The 26,932-nt window shown below is 36.6% G+C and overlaps 1 protein-coding gene across 22 annotated transcripts in view; it reads left to right on the top strand.

Annotated features, from left to right (window-relative positions):
- KCNMA1 (potassium calcium-activated channel subfamily M alpha 1) overlaps nt 1–26,932 on the top strand; it is a 523,932-nt gene that overhangs the window by 460,138 nt on the left and 36,862 nt on the right. For all 22 annotated transcript variants that reach the window (XM_087767664.1, XM_087767663.1, XM_087767665.1 and 19 more), the window contains 3 exons: nt 5,411–5,534; nt 8,492–8,716; nt 11,956–12,148. In XM_087767664.1, coding sequence (XP_087623790.1) covers nt 5,411–5,534; nt 8,492–8,716; nt 11,956–12,148 — 542 coding nt within the window. The remainder of the gene's footprint in view (nt 1–5,410; nt 5,535–8,491; nt 8,717–11,955; nt 12,149–26,932) is intronic.

A 26,932-nucleotide genomic window follows, 5' to 3' on the forward strand; every position in this document is an offset into this window, starting at 1 on the left:
TTAACAGTAAACTGCAGGTTTTCTTTCTCTTGTCACACCGGGTTTTCTTCTCTAAAGCCCTGTGCATCTGGGCACTGAATCCTTACAAATTTCATTGCTGATTAACCTGGGAAAGAAAAGATCAGTAAGAGAGTGTCATTAGTGTAACACACATAGGCAACAAATTCTCATTACAACTTAATGCCATCCACACAGACTGCAGAGGGTCACAGGGAATGGCTAATGGTAGCCGACAAATGTTGGGTGTATTAGTCACAAAACATTTGCTGAATTCCATCAGAATGTCGTGACAACCTTCACAGCTAGTCCCAGCGAGCTGCCGGAGTCAGTGGAGTTTGCCTGTGACAAGCCGTCACTCTATCTTGGTTGAGCTTTATAGTACCAGTCAAAGCAGTCAGAGAAGATTGAAGTGACAGAGGCCCACTGAGTAAATAGTGAAACATGCAGCACATCATGAAATATTCAGCCAGGGTGTAAAAGCTCTAAATGCTTTTTCAATTATTAGCACCTGCACTGGCTGCAAACATCTAACACTAACAGCATGTTAATTGCCACAATTTGTTAGGGTAGTTGCAGGAGAAATTTCAAAGGCATGAGACATTCTCTAGTGTGTCTTCAGTTCCTATCTTACCTTCAGCAAAGCCACTCCTTCCTCCTAAAATTAAGCATGTGTGCGCATACACTCACAAACATGCATCCACATCCAAAGTCAGGTAGGAAAACTCAAAATTCCTGGCCCACACACAAGGTGAGTTTCAAGACCCTGAATCTCGAGCAGTAGACTGCTAAACATCTTTTTGTGGGCAAAATGCAGATAGAGGATATCTACCTGAGTAAGGCATAATTGCAGGCTTTAACAAACACAGGTTAAAGAGGAGTTGTGATGTTCCTAAGGGGGTTTTGCCATTGATTTTATATAAGGAGAATTTTATTGTAGGGCAGAATAAAAAGTAGTCAAGACATTGTTTTACTGATGTGCAAAGACTAACAGATTACAGTTTATTTTCAAACAATCCCTACTGGTTATAGAGTATTCTCGTTCCCAGTGCTCAACATATGGAGCAGTTCCACTGCAGATCAATGAGAACATATTGCTTTAATGCTGAAAATTGCAAGAAGGTTAAGACAAAGGTGACAGAATCCAAGGATATGCTAAACAATAGTCATTTAATGAGGCAGCTAGTTGGCTTTGAATGGTCTTTTCAGTTCTGTCCATCCCCAGTCATTACTCAGAAGGTCCAGACTCAAAAATTCCAAGTAAATAAGTTTGCAGTAGTTATAAATGTGTGCTAGGAAAGCAGTGCTCTTTAAAATGTAATGTCGACTTCCTCGCAATAGGTTTGCTGGAAGTGGGATTTATGGTTTTGCTTTAGGCTGTTGTCTTCCAGGCAGGCTTTTTGGGGTTGCAGCTGTAGCATGGCATTTAGCGTCATTTTCAAATTTAATTGATCATAAGTGGCATTATATGCTTTTCTAAACCTTGAAAAAATGGTATTTTGCTCTTCATTATAAGTCACGTGTATGTAATATCTGCCATAAGAACCAGAGAAGCTATTTTTAAACTGGGGTTATGGATGAGGGAAAATTAACTTTTGTTCCTTTTCTCCCGTGCATGCTATACACGCCTGTCTTTTCCTAGCTGGAATGACCAAATGCTTTGGTCACTGCAAGCCATAAAAGCCAACATCTCAATTAAAACAAACACTATGGATTTTTATTGGTAGAAGGTGGTTTTCTTCATATAATTTGAATTTTTCAAGCAGATGACTTTACAGCCCCAGAGAACACAGTAGCTGCAGCACTAATACAAGCATTTCCACAGTAACCTGCCAATGTGACTCAAGCATGGCTTGACAGGGCCATCTTCAAGGGGGAGGAGGGCAGAGAGGCTCTAGAAACATTCAGTCCATGATTTGGCTGTAAGGGCAACAACTGTAACGCTTTGTGTAATATGAATTTTAATGGGAAGAGGGTGTCCAAACCCCTTAGGCAGATTTGACAGCCTTGGCCTCTGTGTATCTGTCTTAATTAATTTTTAGTATTTGCAAACCAGGTTTAGGTCATCAGATTAACGAGACTGTGTATGTCCAAAGTAGTAATACTTTTTTATTACTGTATTACTTCATAAAATGACCATGGTTTTTTTTTTAAAGAAAAAAAAGTTCAAAGATCAATTCAGTTTTAAAGTACATAAGCCAGCATATCTTCTAATATTTGAGGACAAAGTTGGACCTTAGTATTAAACAGTTTTCAACCTCCATAGACATCTTCAGGGATCGCTTTACTGAGAACGAAAAATCATTGATCAAAGAGAGATTAAAATAATAGCTTAGCCCAGAAGAATTAAATTCAATAAATACACTTATATGTAAAAACCCACAGATTCTGAAACACAGAGCGTGGCTAGTCTTATTATGGTTTCCTTCTCAGGTGATAATGCATTCTCCTAGAATAAAAGTAGTACAATAGTATCTATTAAAATACTTTCTTGTTGTGTGACCCATCCTGTTTGTTTCTTTTAAGGTTTCCACCTGCTGTACTCCAAGCAGTGAAGCAGAGGATCCAAACACTTTCTCATATTACAAATAAGTGCATGTATTGATTTAAAAAAAAAAAAAAAAAAAAAAATCACAATTTGTTACCTAAAACTGCAGTAGGGAGTTATATCTGATGATTCACATTCTTTGCCCCTTCCATAGCACACTTCTGTTTAAACCTAAGATAACTAGAAAATATAGTATTGAGCTAAAATTCTAATAAATCTTTGGCACAAGCTGCTTTGAATATTCCCTTTTAGGATGCAAGGCCCTTACCCAAAAGAGAACTCTGCTCGGTTTTAAGCACACACATATTAAAATTGCCTCAGACTTCAAGGAAGTTGACCATAACTTGATGTCAGATATCTGTTATCACCTGCTTTGTTTTAAGATTCCTTTCAATTTGCATCATTTCTGTGACTGGGTTTAGAGTATTGCTAAATATGCATTTGTGTGAAAGCTTCAAATTATCTATTTAGTTTTAAATCTCAGAGCAGAAAAGAAACAATGATTAGAAAATTAGAATGTGGCATTTTTTACAAATTGATTTATTATAGTTTCTCTGGTGAAGGGAAAGGGAAAAGGAAAATTCCTTCCTATGTGCATCTAATTTCTGAAAGAAAAAGGAGGCGATCTGATCAGTGAACTTTGCTTTTGTTTCAGTGCTGTGCTACAAAAGGCTGGTGGATAAATGTCTTGTGAAAGTTTAGGGGGAAAACAAAAAACAAAACCGAAAGAAAAACTTTTCTCAGTGGAAGCTCCCAAAGATTCCTAACCTTTTGGCAAAATTTCTTATTCTGAAACACATAGCTAACACATTCCATCAGAAAAAATAGCTAGGACAGAGTACCACTAAATGCTGTCTAAACATTAGTACAACCTTAAAATGGAATCGTATCCATGCTTGCAGACCTTATTGTACTACATGCAACTATGAGCAGCAAGGAACACCCTGTGAACAGCATCACAGTTAGCTGCCAGCCAAAACTACCACGGCTGCAGCTCGCTGATGAATGGAGTGTGAGAATGCAGTCTAGATATTTTTCTAGAAATTAAAAAAAAAAGAACAACAAAACCCTTTGGTACAGCTTTTGCACCAAGAAGTCACCTCTGCTTCCCACAGAAGAGGGAGCACACTTACACGAGGCCTTTCATTACTAAACCTGGAGTCGGGTCAGAGACTCCAGGTGGTCCCCTAGAGACTCCTCTGCTGCCAGGGGGTTGATAGTGAAATGCACTGAACTGTATCTCTGTTGGGTGAATGTAAAAAACTTTGAAAACATAGTGTTTCTTTTTCCAGATGAGTCTGACTTAGGCCTTTGCCATGTAGTGCATTGCTTTTCTTAAAGCATCAAAAGATTCTGGTTTAAATGGAACATTGTATTAATAATTTCTCAAGTTCTTTTAAGCCACTTTCTATAGAGTTGACACTGTTTGAGTGAAATGAATGAGAATTTTCCACTGATTTAAATGGATATGTAATCAGTGGCTATAAAATTATGCAAATTAATCACCCTGACGGAATTAGAGATTATACCTTTCTTAGGCATGCAAGCATAACTCTTTTAAGCATGGTAACTCATTGTACTATGTTGAGGGTAAATGAACCTATATCATACACAGTGAAGTCTGCTTTAGTAGACAATGCAGCAGAGGTTCTTACCAGAGTCTGCTGGCTCATGTGCTTTAAAAGCAGTAAACTTTCCAGTTTTGAGAGTTCAGCCAATATGGACATTTCTTTAACAGGCTTCAAAAGGCAAACTGCTTTAAAATTTGGCTGCCTGTCTCAGAGTACTTAGCATATTCCTGCACTTCAAATAATTTCTTTTTTGAAATGTTACAATTCTGTATCAAGATATTTCAAATACTCATGACAAAAACCTTAAGTAAAGACTGTGGTTTTGCAAGACAAAGCTCTATTCCCTCCTTGAATTAAAGATTTTAGGGTCAGTTTACCCTGTGCCTTGTAAACGCAGTCCTCCTTCTAAGGCTATTGTATAATGCATTCACTTAGGGGTCCTCACTAGATTCTGAGAGTGTTGGAGTCACTTAGAACTTGGCTTAATGTTTGGTTTTAGCATATAAGTTAAAGAACTGTATGTGTCTGTGCTTAGGTGTAACTGTATTGCTGGAGAGCAAGTTTATTAAAATGTCTTTTATTTGCTTCTCCTTTGAGAAACCTTGTGCTTTAAAATCTTACTGCAAAAACACTTAAAAGGTTATCACAGGTAGAGTTGTTTGAGAAAATGGACATTGTTGTTTGGTATTAAAATCATGTATTCCAGATGTGGGCATTTGTTAGTCAGTCTGCTCTAAAATGACATACTGTTGAATCTTTAAAGGGCTTCAGTTTGGGAAAGCAAAATATGATTGGGCAAATTGCTAAAATATTTAAAGTGCAGCCTGTTAAAGCTTTTACTGCGAAGAGCATCACGTCAGAAATTGTATGTGGTAAAAGCAAGTAATTGGCTTTCCGTACTTATGCCAGTCAGTCAGCATGGGGCTCTGTTCCTATCCCTTCTACTTCATTGCAGATGCTAATAGCAACTCCAATATTTATTTTGGAGGGGTGGGACTGAAAAGAAAAAAAACTTTTATGGATGTGATGGTGTCAGAAAGCCCTCTTTAAAATTAAATGGTTATTGGTGTAGAAAGAGTAGCGAAAATCTTTGAAACTGCACCCAAAATGTTAAAACTAACTTTTTTTTCTTTTCAGCTTTTGTTTAAAAGTGCCCGCATTAAAAGCATGTTAAAGTGTAAATACATTTCATTTTTTACTTTTATCCCTCTTTGTACACAGCTCTTGGGATATCTTACCATCCATAATTCATAATATTTTCCACTTATGTTGTCCTCAACTTGTTTTTCCCCAGGCATGACCCCTTGTTAATTCCTGGCAACGAGCAGATTGACAATATGGATGCCAATGTGAAAAAATATGACTCTACAGGGATGTTTCATTGGTGTCCAGCCAAGGACATTGAAAAGGTCATTTTGGTAGGTATTGATGATAAGTTGTGTTTGAAAAGAGGTTATTTGAACCATAGAACTGATGTCTAATGGATTAATAAATTAATCTCTACTATCATTAAATCCAGCGTACTGAAATCAGAAACACAGCATGGTGAAATCAAAGCTAGCATTTTGGTTAAAGAATTATGATTATATAAATCTGTATGCCAAGTGCAACAATAAAAATTGGTCCAAAATAGAGAATTTCTTTTTCATAAGCTGAAATTTGCATATTGAGTTTAAATCTTTAGAGAATTAAGATTGGAAATATTTAAATGTTTACATATTCCATTTATCTCTTTACACAAGGCAGTAATGATTCTAATACAGGCAAGTGTTGCTTTGCATTACCTCCTATTCATTTATGTGAATTTTGCTCTCTTAGAACTTCTCTCTCAATTTCCAACATTCAAGATGCCCAAATAGGCCAGAGTAAGTAGTACTACTACTCTGCCTTTCTAGCATGTTGCAGTGGGCCTAGTCTATGTTTGTTTTGTTTGTTTAACTGAGGAAACCATCAAACTGACTCAAGTCATTAAAAATAATTAGAAGGCCTATCACAGTCTATTTTGCTCGGTGAAAGTTTGTGCCACTTGTGTTCATGTACTCATACCTAAGAGTAACAAGTAACTAAGTCCAGATCTCATACGCAAAACTGATGATATTTGAAATGAACTCCCTGGTGGATCTTCACTTTGTCGCACTTCATAAAGCTTTTCCTGAGCCTGCTCTCTTAGATTTTCCTGCACTGTGGTGTGGTGTAGCCGATGATGGTGACAGCCCTGGTTTATTCTAGCAATCAGGGGTTAAAAGCTTGTCTCCACTTCTCCTCAGGGGTTTCTGTAATAACTGTGACATTGCCTGGAATTGCAATATCGGTGTTTAAACAGTCAAGCCAGTAAATTCCAAATTCTAGAGACTGAGCTGTGAGACGGAGTTTGACTGAACAGCTTTAAATAGTATGCATTTATATGTATTCAGCAGGCAAGGAGGGGCAGCCCTGCTGTACAATACTTTGTAATAGGCAGAGATAGAAATCTGCCTTCATGCTCTAAACACATTTTGGCAGACAACCTTTACATGTTGTCCTGCTTTGAAAAGCGTTTCTCCAAAAATGGCACTGTGCAGTGCCTCATTTAATATCTCTTGGTGATGCCATGTCAATTTTTCCCCCTACTAGCCTGTGAATCTCTAAGTCTGGCCAGGTTCTTTCTGCTTCATGCATCATCACCAGTAAAGACACTGCCAGAAAAATGCTTCCCTACACCTTTTCAAACTCACAGTCCACAATTTATGTCTGTATTCATATCCATGCAAATTTAACGCTGTCCTTAAGAGACCACACAAGTACAAATTAGTACATAATTTGAAGATGATGGGATTTCCCAGGTTGTCTTCTAATTGACACTTGATGATGCTTCAATCAGAAAAGAATTCATTTTTCTGCCCAAGCTCTGTTTTGACTCTGTGAGATTCCAGCAGTATCAGGTAATAAGAACTTTTTTTGACATACAGTCAAATGTATGTGGCTATATACAGATCAATGACTATAGAGTGACATTTTTTACATAATTTCTTTCAAGACTGGGTCTCTGTCTTGTAAAGTTTGAGTATTCCAGACCCATAGGCAGAGGCATGGGACAACTTACATGCTTCACCCGAGCATCCGCTCATGTCTTCTGCTGCTTGAAGGGCCGAGACCACTCTCTTGGTAGAGTTGTATGAAAACCAGTGTAATTGCCCCAGAGAAACTGAAAGCTCATGTATTTTTTAACTGATGACAAAACTTCTAATCAGAGTTCCTGTTCTTCTTACATAGTGAACACCTCTGCTGCATATTCCAATCTGTATTGCACATTGTCATGCTTCCACAATTTAGAAAAAGGATATTATGGATAAGTGAGGGGAAAATTTTGCAGTTCACCATTGTCTTAGTTTTATTCATTGGCAAAGCTTCTATGTAATGGTACTGAGTGTACAACTTCTTGGCAATATGATATCAGTGGATCTGCAGCTACTTGATGGAGTGCAATAATGCTAAGACTGGCTCCAGAAATGAAGGTCATTTTTTCCTAATGACTGACTTTAATCATCTTGGTGTTTGAGTTGCCTGCTCATCTGACATTACCACTGATTAAGTTAGTGCATAAATTTATTCTCGTCACTGAGACAAGAAGATAATTCTGAACATCATTCAAATGTTCTCCATGAGGCCTTTTTCCTTCCATCTATTCAACAACTCAGGAAGTCCAGTGGGCCTGAAAACTTAGTATTAGTCATGATCTTGCACACTAGTTTTTTCTTACTGAGAGAAGCTCTGTGGATTATGGTGGGCATCCATTGTAAAGCAGAGCAGTGTAGAGCATTCGTTGATTGCTTCTCAGGGTAGTAGCAGCTTGTCCTAAAATAAGAACTTTGACTTGAAGAGAATATAGTCCTCAGTTCACAAGATATGTGTAATACCACAAAGCCCTACTAAGATCATTGGGCACTCACATTTTCCTTTTCAAATTGGTCTTGAAAAAACAACACTAGTGATTTGTCAGCTAAGGCATGGGTTTGCATCTCTTTTCTGTAATCCTTCTAATGGCTAAATGCCTCATAGGTCAAATTCCGTTCTTAGCTAAACCCACAGTACTTTGATAGTAACCAGAGTCTTAATCCACATGTGCAGAAGCATATACAGGACCAGAATGCAGTCCAGTACAACATCTTCCCAAACACTGAAGGATTTGCAAACAAGAACAAAATTTTCTTCTGCTGAGCATGTTTAATGAAGGATAAACAACGGTAAAATGAACAGCTATTACCAAACTGCTTCTTTGTGCATGAACAATATTGACAGTTGTGGTTTTCCTGGTTTAAAACTCAATATATGATTTAAGCTTCCCTTTGTTTCATTTCTCCCTTGTCTTTTTGTTTTGTTTTTTTTTTTTTTTTAGACTCGAAGTGAAGCAGCGATGACAGTTTTAAGTGGGCATGTAGTCGTTTGCATATTTGGGGATGTTAAATCTGCTTTGATTGGATTAAGAAATTTAGTGATGCCATTACGAGCCAGCAACTTTCACTACCACGAACTCAAGCACATTGTGTTTGTGGGTTCACTTGAATACCTGAGAAGGGAATGGGAGACACTGCATAACTTCCCCAAGGTTTCAATCTTGCCTGTAAGTCCAAAGCCGTATTATTGATACTTTGTTATTTAGGACATCAGCTGGACAGATTCATATTGACTTTGATCTTAGGCTTTTTTATTTTTGTCTACTTATAGGCCTGAGGACTTAGATTTTCCCTTTACTGTGTCTATGAAAACAGAGCCCTGTGAGACCTTATTAGAAGATATTTGCCGCAGTATTTGGTTCCTCGTCATCCTCATCGGATGAATTTCAGCTGCCATCAAATGTATTAGCTGTGTTATATATTGAACATTCACTGCAGTGCACTGCATGTAGCCAGTTCTGATGTTGTGATTTCCCTGACAGAATGACAGTAGTTATTTATGACATTATTTAGGTATTTATACCCACAAAACCTTTGAAAAAAATTATTGTTACTCTATCTACATAATATCTATCTCTATACGTAAAAACTTCCTGTAGGCTGGCCTACTTTATGAGGAACATTGCCATAGCATTTCCGTTCAGAGTCCTGCCATACTCATTTATGGAAGTATGGCAAAACCATGAGCCTTTTGAAGTCGATGAAAAGCTCCTATTGATTTTAGTAGGGACAATGACTAAAACCACAATACAGAGGTCCTTTTTCTCCTATATATCATTCTCATTCACTCATGTGCCCAAAATGTAGAAACATGAGCTCCAGGACAAACAAATGAAGCCCTCCAAGCTGGTGCTCTTAAGTGGGCTTAGCTATAAATGACCCACAAAGATGTAGGCAGGAGGGAAATGAGCCCACGGTGTAAGTGCAAAAGAGAATGCTCTGTACGTTACAGAGAAAAGCTAGTTTGTATGTTTTTATCAGAATGAAAAATTATGAATTTACCAGTTCTTAATAATTACATTTCAGCAGTTAAAAATAAATAAATCAGATGGATGTAACCTAAACTGAATAATTGGGAAAATAGCTATAGAATGGAAAGACTGCCTTCACTTCTGATTAATTCAGGCTGTAGGTTTTGTTACTGTAAATGCAGTTTTAGTGTTAGCCCTTGGCTTTTTTCTGTAAACTGATCCAACAGATGGTGTCACAAGATTCGCTGCTGTCACAAAAATGGTGTCAATATCAGATTTGGTCAGTTAATATCCTCCTCTTCCTGCCAATCCCTTTTAATTCCAGTCACTGTGAAGGCTAAAGACTAAGGAATCAGAATTAAATTAATAATACTGTTGAACAGTGGAGCAGAATAGAATCCAGCTAGTGCTTCCAAACTATCCAGTACATGTGTATCCACTATTATAGTGCGTATTTGCAAAGTTTTGATTCTGAATTCTGAAGAGACATTAAGGAAATGTACACCACCTTTAAATTTCCCAATCAGTTTGCACAGAATTTTAGTGTAGTTTTGGACTAACTTCAAGTTAAACAGCTTAAATAGTTAGTTAATGCACCTTTAAAAATACAGAATATGTAAAGGAATTGTATCTTACACAGTAATCAAGGGTGCTGAAGACCACACAGACTTCATTACTGCTTTTTCTTTTTTTTTTTTTTTTTCAGCCTATCTGGTTCAAAATGGTGATATAAAGTTAAAAATATCAGCATTATTCTGATCTAGTTATGCTAATTTAAAAGTCTACTAAAGCTTCTGAGATCATACTAGTAGGAATCGTGTTAAAGGGAGACCACTCAAACTCATTTCCTACTTCTCTGCTTTGGTTCATGAGGTAAAACTTGCTGCTGATATCTGATAGGGATGTAGTTACAGCTGAATATAAAAACATCCGTTCTGGTTTAAAAAAAAAAAAAAAAGTGGACATTTCATTTAAAGTCTGTATTAAAAGAGGCATTTATATGCTGAGTAAACTCTTAAAAAGTAGGCAAATGCCAATTTTAAATATCCTCAGGCAGCCTTAATTCTGTCCCTTTGCATAAAATCATTAGGAGTAAGCCTTTAATTAATTACATGATTGCATATTATTTTTCCCCACAGGAATCCTGCTTCACTTGGTGCACAGTAGAGACACAAAGGGCAGAATTAAGGTGGCAGGAATAATCATGTCCTAACTTCTGAGTACTTTATAACTAAATCAGATCTGTTCAATATATACTGTTTTCCACAAGGTTTCATGCCTCAAATTGTTGAAAGTAACGTGGAATAGTGAGGCTGGTATCTGAAACTAGGTGGCAATCACTGAATAAGAATTGAGCTCTACCTTCACTTTGTGCATTTTAAATTCACTTTTGCATTGAATATTCTCAGTGGAGTTCAGGAGACGTTCACCATGAGTGATCAGGAGATGGAAGAGTAGGGTCTTGACTTGGTTTTATGAAAGTTGCTGTGTGACAAAGGGACAACTTAGTCTTCTCATCATCATTAGGGTCTTTGGGTACCAAACCATGTGAGGCAGCAGAGCAGAATCTAGTTTCTGTAAAAAATCTTTTTTTTTTTCCCTGGACCTTGCAGCCTCTGTGACATAGATTTAATATTCTGTAACTAGAGATGTGGACTGTTGGATGTGAAAGGCAAGTGTTATCTTTAAACAAAACATAATGGGTTAAGTGTCATGTCTCATTTGTGTTAACTATGAAAATAACCCGCAGACTACCACAACATTTCATTTTAATTGTTGCGTTCTCTGATTGAGAATTGTGGAAGCAGAGAATGTTGTATGAGTTGTCCCCATTAAGATAAATTCTTGTTTCAAAGGGTTTAATTGCACAACAACAAGATCAGTGTGTTTTGCTTCTAGAAGCACCAAAAACGTGCAATGAAAAGGATTAACCTTTTTTGTGTATTGCTTCAGGTGGAAAAAAATAGCTTTATCCTGATTGCATTTCAAATGTGTAGGACACATAATGCTTTCCTGTTTAAATTGCTATTCTTTTGCCCAAGACCATTGTGACTTGGTAGTAGATAAATAGACATTTAAAACACACCCCTTGTTATATTCAGAGAGCCAGAGGTTGCCACATTATAGCAACTTAAATCAAGACAATTTCAAGTCATGAGATGTAGAATGCTGGCATTATTCCTGTTTCTTGTTTGTTAGTAATAGCTTGACTGAGTATTGAGACTGAACCTAAAATGCTGCCATCAGCACCAACTACCCTTTAGATTAGCACACATCTCCTATTCCCTGGCACATAGTTAGACCAGCTTAATGTCAGAGCATAAAAAAGATACTTGTTAAATAATTTCCCAAAGCTCCTTCTCAATCTTTAATTTGTTTTTCTTTTTTTCCTCTCCTGCCCCCCCCCCCCCGTTTTTTTTTTCTCTGTGCCGAAGGGTACACCATTAAGTCGGGCTGATTTAAGGGCTGTCAACATCAACCTCTGCGACATGTGCGTTATCCTGTCAGCCAATCAGAATAATATTGATGATGCTTCGCTGCAGGACAAGGAATGCATCTTGGCGTCACTCAACATCAAATCTATGCAGTTTGATGACAGCATTGGGGTCTTGCAGGCTAATTCCCAAGGTAAGGACTGCCCTATAATACTTCTCTGGAGTGCCTACAGGGGACAGGACCTGGCAGGAAGAATATCCCTCACTCAGTAATTCAAAGAGCCCTACATCAGCTTGCTTGACAGTTAAACCTGGTGATTGGTATGATGGCTTTTAAAGGGACAGTCATGTAGTTTCTCTGCCACATCACAAAGCGCATCTTGCAGAGGAAAAATGAATGAGCATGAAACTGGCATTTTTTCTCATTTCAAAATTTTCCTAAAAAATATATAATATCATTGCTTTCTCACCCTGCCCCACTCTGTGGCTTTCTTACCAGGGCAGTTGCTGTTATATAGCCAAAGCTAACTCATACTCACTTTGGAATACCTGAAGCCTCTGTCTAAACAAGATTTCTTTTTTATGTAAAGCATGTTGCAACCGCAGAGAAAAAGAGCTGAGTAATACAAGCCAAAAAGTAAAACAAACAGAACAATAATTTTAAGTTGTCTTTACAGTTCCTGTGCCTTCTTGCTCAAAAAGCCACTTAGAATTAACTGAAAGCTGATTTCTTCCCATGGTTTGACATGTACTCATCCCATTTAAGGACATTGAACAAAATCCTTCAGTCTTTGCTGAGAGTAGGGGACTGATTCACAGGTAGCCAAAGGCTATTTTACACCAACTGTGCCTGTGCAAAGCAGCTGCAAAGCAGTCATAAGCACCCTGGCAGAGACCATCAGTGTAAAAACAATCATCGTCCCATCCCTGAAGGGTCTTGCAGCTTATGCAGCTGAAGTCCTACCTTTGATAATCCTATTAAGTGCTGCAGTAAATATTCCCTGTGGATCTAGCCCTGCTATAAACATAGGTGTAGAAAGGATAGTGCTTTGGTCTGCAATTTCTCCATGGGCTTGACCTAGAAATAATTTTCCCTCAAGGACTGTGAGAAGTAAGATTAAGTTCAGTTTTTCCTCTTTACAGTCTAATCAGGAAATAGGAATTATGAGCCAAAAATCAGAGACAGTGGTGTAACTTCTTGAATACGAAAACTTTTTGAACATGGAAAATTCTTTCTTAGAATCAGCAATAAAAATGTGGAATTTAATACTGGAATATACAGGAAACTAAAAGTTTGAAATTTTCAAAGTCAGGTTGGATAGCTCTCTGGATAACAAGTAGACTTAGAGAAGAAGAGGAAGGAAGTGTTTTTTCAGTCCCATGGGTGTTGGAAGTTTCAAATCTGTGGCCTGGAAGCAATGCAACTGCAAATATTTTGGAGTTCTTCCCTTAAAAATTTGTGAGACTGACTTGCTCACACTATGATAACTTATAGTCATGATTAGGAAACTCATTGCCAAAATGGAAGACAGGCATGGAGGTTCCTTGTTTTGCTGATTTAGACCTGGGATTTGAAATGTTGTATCCCAAAACCAAAGGTGTACTACCAGGCTATTGGCTATTCTTTGGTGGGTCTCTCTCAATCTTGTATCACACACGTAATTAAAATCATCAAGAAATAGAATCTATTTATCTCACCCTTTTCCTCCCTTCCTTCCTGTTGAGCATGGCAAGTCTGAGAGAATTTCCTTCTTCTGCCTTTGCTCAGAGGTTAGTGATATTTCCAACACTTGGCTGTTGTATTTTATCATCCCTGTAATCCCCCGTGTATTTGACCATCCCTGAATGAGGATGGAAAAACCTAGCAATATAACAGTCTTGTGCACCACATGAACACCTGTCATTTTTTACACTCCATCCTTGGAGGTATTCAAGACCTGACTGGATAAAGCCCTGAAGAACCTGATCTGACCTCATAGCTGACCCTGCTTTGAGCAGGAAGTCAGACTCGAGATCCTCTGATGTCCCTTCCAGCCTGAATTGTTCTATAATATCTATAATATGCTGCTACAGCATACCTCTATAGGTCAGGAAGTGTAGACTGGGGCCATGGTCCAAATCCCTTCAGCCCTATTCAGTGTTGCTGATGCAGAGAAGCAGAGGTGCAATATGTTAGCACATACTTAGAAATGTTGGACATTTCTTCAGGTAAAAATCAGTCTGCATGTAAAAAAGGTGACTCTCTAGCTTTTCTGGGGAAACAGGGCATAACATAAGGCAAGTAACCAGCAGCCAATTTTAGTTGGGAGCACTGACTAGGGAGGGGTTCTTCTAAAACCAATTGCTTCAGAAATTAATTATCTTCCTGGTAAATTCTCTGCTTATGGTATCCACAACTCCTGAATTGGTTGCATTGCTTTCAGCACAGTAAATTTTCTTGAAAGACCTTGAATACAATGGTTATACTGTCAGAAGCAATTAGATCAATAGACAGCACAAACTTTACTAGAAGTTACATCCAATGTGACACTTTTGTCTATGAAATGCAGCTTTAACATATGGTGGACACAACTATCATGACAATTATATAAACCAGGTGATTCAACTTTTGCTGGCCAACAAGCAGCATACTGGAACCACCTCACAGCTCCTTACCGGCAATTAAGTAGCTTTATTTACAGAGCGAGTTGTCATTTTACTTTTGCGTAAACATTTGTGTATTATTTGACATACTTACTTATCCTTAACACATTAGCTGGTACAGACCTTAAGTATTGCCAATCTGAATTTTTCTAGATTTGAACGTATGATTTTGAATTAAGACATTTCTCACCAACACCATCCCTTGTAAGAATGTTCTGTGCCGTGCTTTTATGTTACTGCTATTACTGATCATAGGAAACACTGACATTAGAAAATCTGGGTGTGTGGAAGAATGTCAGTTGACCTGTGACAGGGTGTTGAAAAGAGAAGAAACAAAACAAAATATATGAACAGCCTGAGAAACATATGGGCTAAACTGCAAGATTTTTGGTGAGGGAATTAACAGTGTAATCTTACCCTTGTATGAAGGTATAGTTATATATGTATCTTTTATGTATATATATATATAATATATATACACCTTATATACCCTTACCCTTATTACTTTTAAGTAATAAGCTAGTATAATTCTGTAGTCACTAAGCAGTGGAATCTCAGATGAAAACCTGATATATAATTTATGTTTATGCCTCTGAAAAAAAAATGCAGCTATTTAATTGATAGGTTATTGAATGCACAAGGATCTTTCCAGTTTTTATCTGTGATTATTTCAGTCCAGTGTCAGACAAAAGATGACACCAGTACAAGAAGCACACCATAAAAAGCAGGATGCAAATTTATTTAACCATCAGATAAGCCATAATCATTGGCCAGTGCTGAAGTACAGGGCCATATCTATAACTCCTTTGTTCTAAGTTGGTAGCAGAAAAAGAAGCCACAGATTTAGGGATTTCATTCCCTTTTCCCCAGAGCCTCACCCTTGTCACCTACTTTAACACCAAAGTCACTTCCAGTCCTAATACAAATATTCATCACTAGCTAATCTTCTGTATCCATCCAAACATGCCCTTTCCAGCCAGGGACATAGCATTGCACCAACAACTGAACCCAGATGCAATCTGAGAGGAAAGGCCTTGTAGAAGGAACAAGATGGTGGGCATATGACAGCAACGCTTCCTGATAGGGAAAGTTCTGTAACAATAGGGCCACCAGTTCCCAATGGATTAAGTTACCTGCTGAAAGAAAGTCTATTGAATTAAGCTGGTTTATATCAACAAAGGATTTTCTCATTACTAGTTCAAGATGGACTTAATAAGCACACAGCAGTTCTATGCAGGAACAAAGACTTGCTAGTGTCTCCTTGTAGTGTTAAAATATTCCCAGGCTTTTGGACTGGGTAGCATTAATTATCTGGACCTTCTATAAGTAGTGCGACAACACTTTTGTCCTCTGGTCTGTCTGCCTTGAGTCCTAACTGATCCTGCCAGAATTGCATCTTAACCAAACAGAGTACACTGCCTTGACCTCCTGGAGAAGAGAAAAATAGCTCACTGTTCCAAGGCACAGAAAAAAAAAAAAATGTTCTGGACCAGAGTTACACAGGACCCTGGAGTACCCAGAGCAGATGAGAGTAAACTAAGTTGTCAAATTTATGTTCATCATCAGCTGTCTAGCAACATATTACCAAACGCATGACTACAGAGAACTGTGAATGGAAACAAGGTGCCTTCCTTAGAAGAAAAAGCTTACTAACTGTTCTGGAAGGATTTGGTAGTTTTCTTTCCATAAAATGTCCCATTCTACTCAAAAAGAACAAGAAACTCTTTCAAATTGGACCCGTGTTGTTGAAAGCTCTCATGTTGAAAGCATTCTCATGGCTGTCTGCATTGAACGTTTCAAAGCTGACTGGGCAACTCCTTAGGCTTGCTAGAGCTTGCGGGTGCAGACTCTGATGTCCTGAAAATGAGCTTTTGGAAATCATCAGGGCAGTTTGTTGCCTTTGGGACACTTAGATTCCAGGGACAAAAGGGCCAAAGTGTATCCCACTGAAGCTGTAGCAAACTATTGCTTTCATTAAGATATCTCATCTTCTGTGATACAAAATGCTGTAAAGTCAGAACTTGGCCCACCTCTTCACAAAATGACTCATAAACTCAGTCAGATGTCTTATTTGTGACAAGGGAAGTCCTGTCTTTATCTTGCAGTTCCCCTTATAGATGTTGACTGATTGTCTTCCTAGAAAGGTTTGTAAAGAGGTATGTTTGTGGTGGAGAAAAAAAGTCACCCTCGGGTACTGGAGATTTGTTTTTATTGTTCCTTCATCCTTCCTGATTCTCATTCTGTCCCCTCAAATACAGTGAGATTATTTTATCAAGAAGTATTTTGGAGAGAAGACAAAAGAATATTAGATCCATGATAAGCATTTGTGCTCTCTAGCCATAACATTTTTCCAAAGCACCCAGGAAGATTGAGTCTGAGATGGGCTCTGCCTTGGCAGTTATGTTGGGAAAGCTCCAGTAATTCTCCTTTCCTTCATTCTGTTGACCTTTCCATCCTTTATTCTTCAAGTAGCGTCTATTGACTGGTCCCATTTAGATTTTCATGTTTCTTGTATTTTCTTTCAGAGTCTTTCATTGTGTGAATTTTACTTGTTTTACCCACCAGATGAACAGGGCCCAACACAAAATATTTTTCTTCAGTTGTAACTAAAACTGCTATTTGGCTTTCTTCCCAAAAAGCAGAAAGACAATTATACTTAACTGTTTAGAGATTTATAAATACTGTACCAGAGTAGCCTCTGGGTAGTAACTTTAGATATCCAAGTCAATAATTTTCTTTTATTGGATAGTGATTTAGATCTTATTTTGAGTCCTATATAATAAGACCAGTACATTTCATTAAAAAACACTTACTAAACAATAAAGAAAAGTGATCTTATGGCTTCAAGCAGGTCTAAAGTACAGAAAGGGGAGGCTGTATAGTAACATTTTTTCTATGGACATTACAAGACAGATCACAATACAGCAGGGTAGATGTATTTCAGCATAGTTACAATTGCAGCTGTTTTCTGAATGACTTCAACTTATGAGAATTTTCCCTAGGAACACTATTTCAACACATGAGAGATCTTTTTAAGGCCTCCATTTACAGTTCTTGTAATAGATCCTCCAACAAGAAAGAATAAAGAGAAAAAAATAAAGAGGGAATGAACTCCTGGGTAATACGTCTCATGCATCATGGCAGGATTCTTCTGGGGAAAATCCTATAAAATCAAGTAAACATACTCAGAATTTTACACACTGACTTTCAAGTGTAACAGATTACACAAGCTAAAATAACCTTGTATACGTTTAGTTCCATTTGATCCAGTTCCTTTAAAAATCATTTGTGGCTTCATCATCATTTTTTGTTGGAGCTGGCTTAAACTTTGATTGAAAGGACAAAAACAGTTAGCCACTGAGTTTCATTAGATTTATTTCACAATCTGTTGATTAATTCTTAAATTATTGCAATTTTTGATGGACTTAGCCTCGCAATCTGCTGCAAGAAATTTTCTATTAAAACGAATTTGAGATCTACATTCCATTGTGTTTGCAGGTAATATATTCTTTTTCACCTCTACCAGTCAGTAATTCTTGATTGTTTTATCTCTGAAATGTTAGCAAAAGAGAGAGAACAACAATAGTATTATCAGGACTGGAAATGAGAGAAAATTCTTAAACAAGGGGAAAGGATAAATACTGTCTGAAATGCTTGGTTAGCAAAGGTTTTGTGTCACTTTCAGAGATAACTGTATTGTAGTGCTGTTAGAGATGTTTGTTATAAGTTCAAAACAATAGTTTTATTCCTGAAGGAGGGTTTTTTGATGAATGTTGAATCTTATTTCTCTTATTTTATAGTCATGAGATAAAATTTTTAAGTGAAGATTTCAGAATATGGGGTTTGATAATCATAGGTGCAGTTACTTTTTAGGCTGTTATGGAATTCAATATTCTGTGGCAACTCCAGCACTGTTTCCTATGTTTAATTTGTTATATTACATGAAATAAAAAGCCTTACTTTCAAATACAGAATATAGAACTCTACTTAAGCCAGCTAAGTAATTTCAGAGTTTAAGGAGTTACTTAACCTCCTTAGGAAAGCATATAAGTAAATGTAGAATATTAAATGTAGATGTAATATTAAAAATAAATAAATGAATAGTGCTGGGAAAAAGTGAAATATTTGGGGTAATTTTTTTAAGTGTCAAAAGTGAGCTATGACACTAACTTTAATCTTTTAAATGCTTAGATTCCTGTGTGTCTTTGCAAATCAATGTAATTTAGGCTGCAGAATGCTTGTTATACTTAAAGATAGCTCATAATTTCCTAAATCACATAGATGTTTTGAAAAATTTTCTCCTAGACAATATCACTCCTACCAGTCACATTTGCAAAAATGGCAAGTATTTTGCATTCACATCAGGGTTATTGGTTTGTCAGGATTGATATTTTAGTGTAGGGGTTACACCTCATTAAGGATGCTTTTATGCTGTGTGTTTCTGAATGCTCCTTGTATTTTTGCTAGCATCAGTTGTTGTAAATTACAAAAATGATAATCCAATTAACAAAATTTTCTACTTGGTAGGTTGGTTATTGTTTAAGTAACTGCATTTTGAAATGTTTGTTGTAGTTCAACTTCATTATTATTTTTCAAATTGAAGGCGGACCATCATAAGTAATGAGGTTAATAACTGAAAAATGAGATAAGGGTATCCTAACTTCTCAGCACATGTCCCACATTGCCATTTGCTCACAAAAAAATCAAATTTTTGAAGATTAGGTCACTGTGATAAATAACTCACTACTACCTTTTTGCAACATGCACATAATTTCTTATCCTGCTGAACCAGATAGATAAGCTGATAGCTGTTATTTAATTTATGGTAGCACACTGGAGCTCTAGATGGGATTAAGAGCTTGTTGTCATAGTCCTGATATATACAAGAATAAAATATGGCCTTTGCCCTGGCAAGTTTACAATCTGATGCCTTGCTTGTTCCAAAACTAAAGTTATGTGCTCAATGTTGTACAGGTTAATAAATCTCTCTGACTTCAATGAAACTATCCACCTGTGTAAAGTTAGATTATGTGCAAGTCTTTGCAAGATTTGTACTTAAATAAACTAAAGAGGCTGGATGGGAGAGAGTCTGTTCACTTAACTTTGTTTCCTGTGCTGTAGAAGCCATCTATGTCAGGAGTCATTCCCTTCTGTCAAACAGGACCTTGCTACCCTTCCAGCCTTCACAAGAAACCCTTCAGAGAAAAGTTCCCACCCAGCACCGTTTCTTATATTTTCCTTGCAACTGGACGCTAACAGTAGTTGCCAGAACTTACACATGTGGAGAACAGTTTCCTGTCTCTCTGAAAGTTTTCCTAGGAAGAGAGAAAAACTATTAAGAAAAGATATTTTCAGTTCTGTTGCTTATAAACTAGAATTGTGTTAGGGAATGGCTGGAGAGACACGTCTCTTTGACAAAATTTCCCTGTATTTGAGGAATGTTGCAAGGTCCTAGCCCAAATATCTTCAAGCTTTCACAATTGCCTCTTTCTCCTCTGCTTTCAAGACACCTTCTGCTTCAGCCAGAGAAAGAAAAAACTGGGCAAAGGAGGTAGATAGTACAGTACATCAAGCACATGATTTCATACTTAAACTATAAATATATTTAACCATCCCAAGACTGTTATAAATTCATGGTGACTCTATTTTATTATTATTTGCTGTTCATCACCTTGAAAGCAAACCCCCTATTATGAAGGTGTACTGTTTTGTGCATTTCTGATGCTGAGGAATAAAAAAAACCCGCTCTTTTTATGAGCATTAATTATACACCAGGCAAGGAAGCAATTGCCTCTATGTTATGAAATATTAAATCAAAATGCTTCCTGTTCCCAGATGTCCCAGAGATAAATACAGCAGTATTTTGAAGCCCCACTTGGAGCTGTTTTGCCTGCAAATTTATAGTTTTGTCTCCATTTTCAGAAAACCCTGTTTTATGTGAAGTATAGCACTCTTGGTAGTTTTTAAGGAGCAAACTCCTCTGGAGTTGCCTATGTAGGCAACAACTCTTACGTAGATTGCACACAAGGGATCTGAAGTTGAAAGGCTCCTTTAAGATGACAAATGGGTTGAAAGTGTTATTGTCTTTGATTGCATGCCTTACATCATCTGTATGTAGGAATAAGAGAGCTATACTTTATCTTTAGCCATTTTATAAATATTTAAGTCCTTATAGTTGCCTAAAGATATTAAAGCATATTTTACAGTAGTTGGAATATAAATATTATATATAGCACAAGATACCAAAGTAGTTTAATGAATTCATAATTTTCTGTTCACTTTTATTGGAATGTGTTTTATGTTCCAAAACTTCCATTTAAAGAATAAGAGACCATTCTGCTCCCTGACAAGATGTGAGCCAATAGTGAATGCTATCAAGGTTGATTTAAATGATGATATGGGACTTCAATTAGCAAGAAGAAAGGGAACATTGGTATTAGAAGGTACTACACCGATCTCTGTTTCAACTTTAAAAAAAGTCTTTTTGAAGAAACTGTTTGGTTTTTAAGTCTTTAAAAAACTCTAAGGTGTTTTGCTTCTCTGTCTCTGTACTTTTTAAAAGATCTTAATCGCAGAAGGAGATACATATCTAGATCCAATTATAAAACAGTAAATTTTTTAAAATTTGAAGTCTAGTTTCTGCCATTAAATTTATAAAAGGTGTGTATTTCATTGCGTCTTGAATACAAAGGCATGTTGAGATTATAACTGTGAATCTTTCAAATTCCCATCAAATAAGAAAAAAATTCTTTTTAATATTTCACAGTTTCACTATTTCCCAGTAGGAGTCCATGCTGGGTAATGCTTGCTAATTACCCACAACAAAACTAGACACACAATGCTGGTAAATTACCTGACCCTTTGCATTTTAATGAGACAACAAAGATTTCATGAAGTGATGTTATTTCAGTGGTTAATGGTGTCAGCAATGTTGTAATTGTAGGCTGAGGCACATTAGCTGCACAACCACATGTAAGAAGGGTTTCTCTAGACAGGGCCTTTGGAGAATAGAACAGGGTATTATCATTAAGCCTATGTCATTTGCATGCTGCTAATCACTTACTTTATTATCTTGTGTATCCATTGTCTTTCTTTAATTGCTCTTTAAATGAAAATTAAAAATAGTTCCAATGCCCACGATACTTGTGATAGCATCTTGATTATGAAGATAACTTCAAGAAAATGGAACATATAGATAATGTATTACAGGATTACAAGATAGTTTGAAAGTTATATACCATAGCAGGCAGCCTCATGAGCGTAATTCTGGTATCTTTCTTTGCTTCAGTATGTATTGTTTGTTTAATAAATGGTTATTTATATGCATAAAGGTGATTGGTTTTTTTAAAGGACACACATGAATTCAGAGATCAATGTCACTGTTTTTACTTTAGAATGGAAGAGATACAAAGCATCAATATCCAGCAGATTCCACCAGTCTAATGTCACAGGAGAAAGCTATATTTTAGTTCTTTGTTCTTTCTAGTTAAATCCTAGTCTGTGATATCCATTGTAGAAGAGCAGAATCTAACACCTGCTAGTGAGTTGCAGAACTTCAACAGCTTTAGGGTAAAACTTACAAAATAGTTGGCATTCTTTTATCAAGACAGACCTGTTGATTTTTAAGTTTGACATGGTTAAATTTGAGGCAGTCCAGACTTTCCATAATAGGCAATCTCTACAAACTTGGTAGCTTCTGGTTATCGAGAACCTTCCAAACCTATCAGCATCTGCAGAGTTGGATATGCAGTCTGAACTGGGGCACTGCCTTCATTTGGGAATCAATACTGCTGTGCTCCTAATAATGTATTTTTGCATCTTTTCTTTTTAACATCTGAACAAACCAAACCTGAAAAAGTAAATCTATGAATTTTGCAAATGGTATGGTAGGAATTTTTATTGAAGGAAGAAGGATAAACTTTGTTCTTGACTAGTTCTTGTGATTTATTTTTATTCAACACACCCCAGTAAGATTATGGTTACTGGGAATTTTCATACTGACTTACTTGGATATAAGATTAAGATTATATAAAATTTCTGTAATGTCATAGGAATACCTGGTCTTTTGCAAACTTTCCTTAGAGCTTTAAAGTAGATCCTATGAAAGTATAATTGAGATTGGACCTTTCGTATTGATTTGAGGTTTGATTGCTGGTTTAAATTTTATATTCAACTTTGAACGTCAAATACTCTTAATACTAATACAAGACCTTGCTTACTGGTTAGTAGTGAGAGGCAAAGTATCTCTACAGTCTAACAGCATGTATATTTTCTATAAGTTTGACTTTACAGAGTTTTTGCTTAAATGCATAGGCAGGATTATAATGTGATTGGATGTCCCCATAGGATTTCCTATTTCTGCTAAATTCGTGTCAGTCTGCTTATTCTGTGACTTAGAATGAGTCTCCAAGTGAGAGCAAAGATAGCCAGACATTTTTGAAGTAACTTCTATAGAAACAAAGAAGAGAGTTTTCCCTGAAATCAGACAGTGTCACGTGGGGGCTGAGGAAACATTGGTGGAATTGTTTCTTGTTTGTTTGAGGACAGGTGGGTTGGATTAATAATACTACAGTTACAGGAGATATTCTTAAGAGCAAAAGTTCCATTAGTCACAAGTGTGAGCTTGCTCAAAAACCAGTTTATGCTCTAACCAAAATTAAATTCAGAAAAGGTACTCAAACCATTTTGTTCAGCATATTAAGCTGTGTATTTTAGAAACTGTTTCTGTTTTAAGTCCTCAATAATTTGTGAATTGTTCCTGTTCTAACTTTTCATGTATGAAGATGTCTTCCTAGAACAGTAGCTTCAAACTTTTCAGAAATAAGTTCAGCTATATAAAAAAATCCCTATTGAATTGATTTATCTAATCTACCCTGGCTTGAAATCAGTGTTTGACAAGCTGCTTAAAGTTCTTGAACTTGAACTCTTTCTTAGAGGCTGAATATCAAAAAGATTTTTCCATATAACTCCGATTTAGCAACCTTGCTATTTCCAGTTTAATAAATGTGCCTAAGCAAACAGATAAATCTCAGATACTCTGTTATACCCTAGTTGATTTCATTGCCTGCCCCTTGCTACCAAATCTTCTTTAGAGTTCATAAAAAAGGGATTTTGCCACAAAATCATGGAAAGGGATTCCTTGAAGTATGACATTCAGGGAGTTTTTAAACACAGATTTGAAGTCTTATTTACAACAATTTCTTAGCCAGACATGTGGCATGTAAAGTAACATTTCCATTCTCAGCTCCTCTTGTTTATTTTTAGTGTCTAGAATCTACAGTAATTTTACTAAAAACTAATGAAAATTGCAGACCTTTTGTTTTTAAATTTCATTATTAGGTGTTGATGAGCCTAGTGTGAGACCTAAAATTCATGAAAGGGAAGAAATGTCCTCATCTTTTTTCTTGTCAAACAGTAGAGACCAAGTTGATAGCTAGCAATGCGGAAAAGACCTAGACGATGGACAGGGGACTGAAGACCTCTCTGCTCTCCCTTGCTGATCAATGAAGGGAGGCAGGGGACAGCAGTGCCTTCCTGAGCTTTTCCTCCAAGACCAGTACTCTCTTGACTCGTTTCTTCATAGGACTTCCCTCATGTGAGTCAAAGCAGGAGCTACCCTTTGATAAGCAATGGGTAGTCTGTCAGGAGAAAAAGGTGGGGAAGTGCTTATGCAAAGTATCTTGTGATGCACATTTCAAAATACTCTCCTTGCAAGAGAGAGAAGTGATTCCGCTTACTTGCTCAAGAAGTGCAACCTTACCTTTGTGTCTCCCAGGTTTCTCAACATTTGAGAATTTGATTATTATTAACTCTTCAATTAAATCTTCAGTTCAATTCTTGAGTGGCAATGTAAACTCTCTATCTGGACATATCTTCCATTTTGAGTGAGACAGCTGTAGACTGAATTAGATAGACACATAGGGTGCTTTTTAAAATTTTGAATATGTTTTGATTTTTTTTTTTGTTTTATGGCAATGTGCTTTGCACTGTCAAATGTAAATAGCCCTTAAAATTTATCTGCAGATTTATATTTCAGATCAGCCTTGCCCAAAACCACAGATTCAAACTTCTTAAACAACCTTACTACCTACAAAAATCCACATTGCAACCTGAGTATTTATTCTTAGAATCCTATCAAATAACACGAAATAGACTAAAGACTCTCAGAAATATTCAAAACCTCTAGTTGAAAGGACAGCTTTTTCCACTGATATTGGTACTAATGAAATTCAAACAAGGGAGTAAACATTTTATTTTTATCAACCCATTTAACTCTCCAGTAAATAATAATGGATAGGAAAGTTAATGTGTTGTTTAAGTGTTTATTATAGAGGTTATGCCATTTTGAAATTTGACAGTAGTGTTTAGATGCATGAATGACAGTAAATAGTCAATATAATGCTGATAACTAAAAAAAAAAAACCTGCTTGCTGGAAGTTTTCAGTATGACTGTACTGTGCACTGGATACCATGGCATATATTTTATGGTTGCCGCTTAATTTTCACTAAAGAATACCACATTACATTTTACTGTTATCATTGTCTTTACCAGCTTGGTTGCTAATGTAATGGGTTTTGGATCCCATATAAATAAAATAAATACAGAGCTGGTGTACAGACACTTCTGTTGGTACTTCTTTAAATATACAAAGACATTTGAACTATGCAAGGCAGGCAAAAGCCTTAAAGATTTTACCAAAAACTCTAAGAAAATAATATGAGTCATTCTATCATGATAATGAGTTACTTTTCTTTGTAAGGTTAATATTGACTGAAGAGGGAAAAAACTGTGAGCCAAAATAGTGCAAACTTAACAATGGAAAGTTCATTTTTTCTTAAGAGCAGGCAGTACCTCACTGGTTTTATGTATACTTTCCCTTTTTCTTGATACATTTCAGCAAATTATCTGTTTATTTATACTGATGACTGTATGCCTTGGATATTCTTTCCCCCAGAATGGCCATCAGAGGCATAAGTTTCTTTCTGGCTTCTTGATTCTGGATTCTGTACTGATTGAAGCAGAGGTTCCCAAACTTTACAGGTTGGGTACTACCAGCAGTATCACTGCTGTTCTTCAGGCAGTTCTGTCTACACAATCTTAGATATTATTAGTAGCTAATATATTGCTACTGGTGCATCATTCAAGAATACGCAATTAGAGAGCTACTTCATCCTGAATCTGCAACTGCAATTTCTATTTTTTTTTTTTTAATGTGAAAAAAGAGGAGTAGAAAGAAAAGGAAATCTTTATTGTCTGTATATTTCCAGTCAGTCAAGACTAATTGCAATAAATTAGCCAATTTTAGTATTTGGTAGACCTATATTGAAATTGGAATAGAATGTAGCATAATGTACATGTGACATATAAAACAGGGTTAATATTATGAGCTGAACAGAGTAAAAGACTGGTCTGATGCGTTAGTCATTCCAGTGAACGTCAGTATCAGAAGGTTGACATTTCTTTTAATGGAAGTACTTTCTGGAGGTACTTACCTTCCTATTACTTCATCGTGCATGGCAGGGATGGTTTTCATACTGGCCAGTAATACTGATAATTCTGAAGTGCAAATAATTGTGCTGATGGGATGATGTGCATGTTTTGAAAATATATTCCAAAGGCTCAGATGGTGTTTTCTTATTCCTATTTCAAATTAGGCACCATACGTTATTTGCAAGGTTCAGATTAAACTGCAGCAAGGATGTAGTAAGCTACCTGTTTGGATCAGGAGGGTTTCATTTAAAGAAATATACAAATATTCCTTAGGTGATTATCTTTCCCCACGGTGGTAGCTGCACCTGGGTGTGAGTGATTTATTGGGCTTTCTGTGGAAAAGTTGGTTGAGTTAGTGTTATGCAGACTGACATAGTTCAAAACAACTTGATATTCATTTTCATACATGATATCTACTAAGATGTCTTTAACAGACATGCTACCCTGAAGTCGTATGTGTTACAGAAGGCAGTATTTGAGTGACAAAGAGCATGACACTGATTTTTTCCCTCTATTTATGATGTTCAGTTTGGAGTTCTGGTAAAAAATTTTGGCTTGTGGAGAATCTAGTATGCTGAAAACATGAATGCCAGAAGGAAATTCTCTGTTAAGCCTCTCTTTAAAAATATATACTCACACATGAACGCAAAATCCACATTCCTTTACTCTTAGCATTTAATTAAGCCATGAAGTTTTTAAACTACAAATTTAATCTTTGGGAATCACCTGCATACTGTCACTTGGCTATGTGCTTTTATGACAACCTGTCCACTAAAAACTTGTGACAGGATTTGGTGAAATCTGGCAGGTTTGGACGTGGGCACAATATGCTCTCTAGTTGGC

This window comes from Nipponia nippon, unplaced genomic scaffold, assembly GCF_047370975.1.
Source record: "Nipponia nippon isolate SJK-2023a ecotype South Korea unplaced genomic scaffold, ASM4737097v1 scaffold_3, whole genome shotgun sequence".
Lineage (NCBI taxonomy): Eukaryota > Metazoa > Chordata > Aves > Pelecaniformes > Threskiornithidae > Nipponia > Nipponia nippon.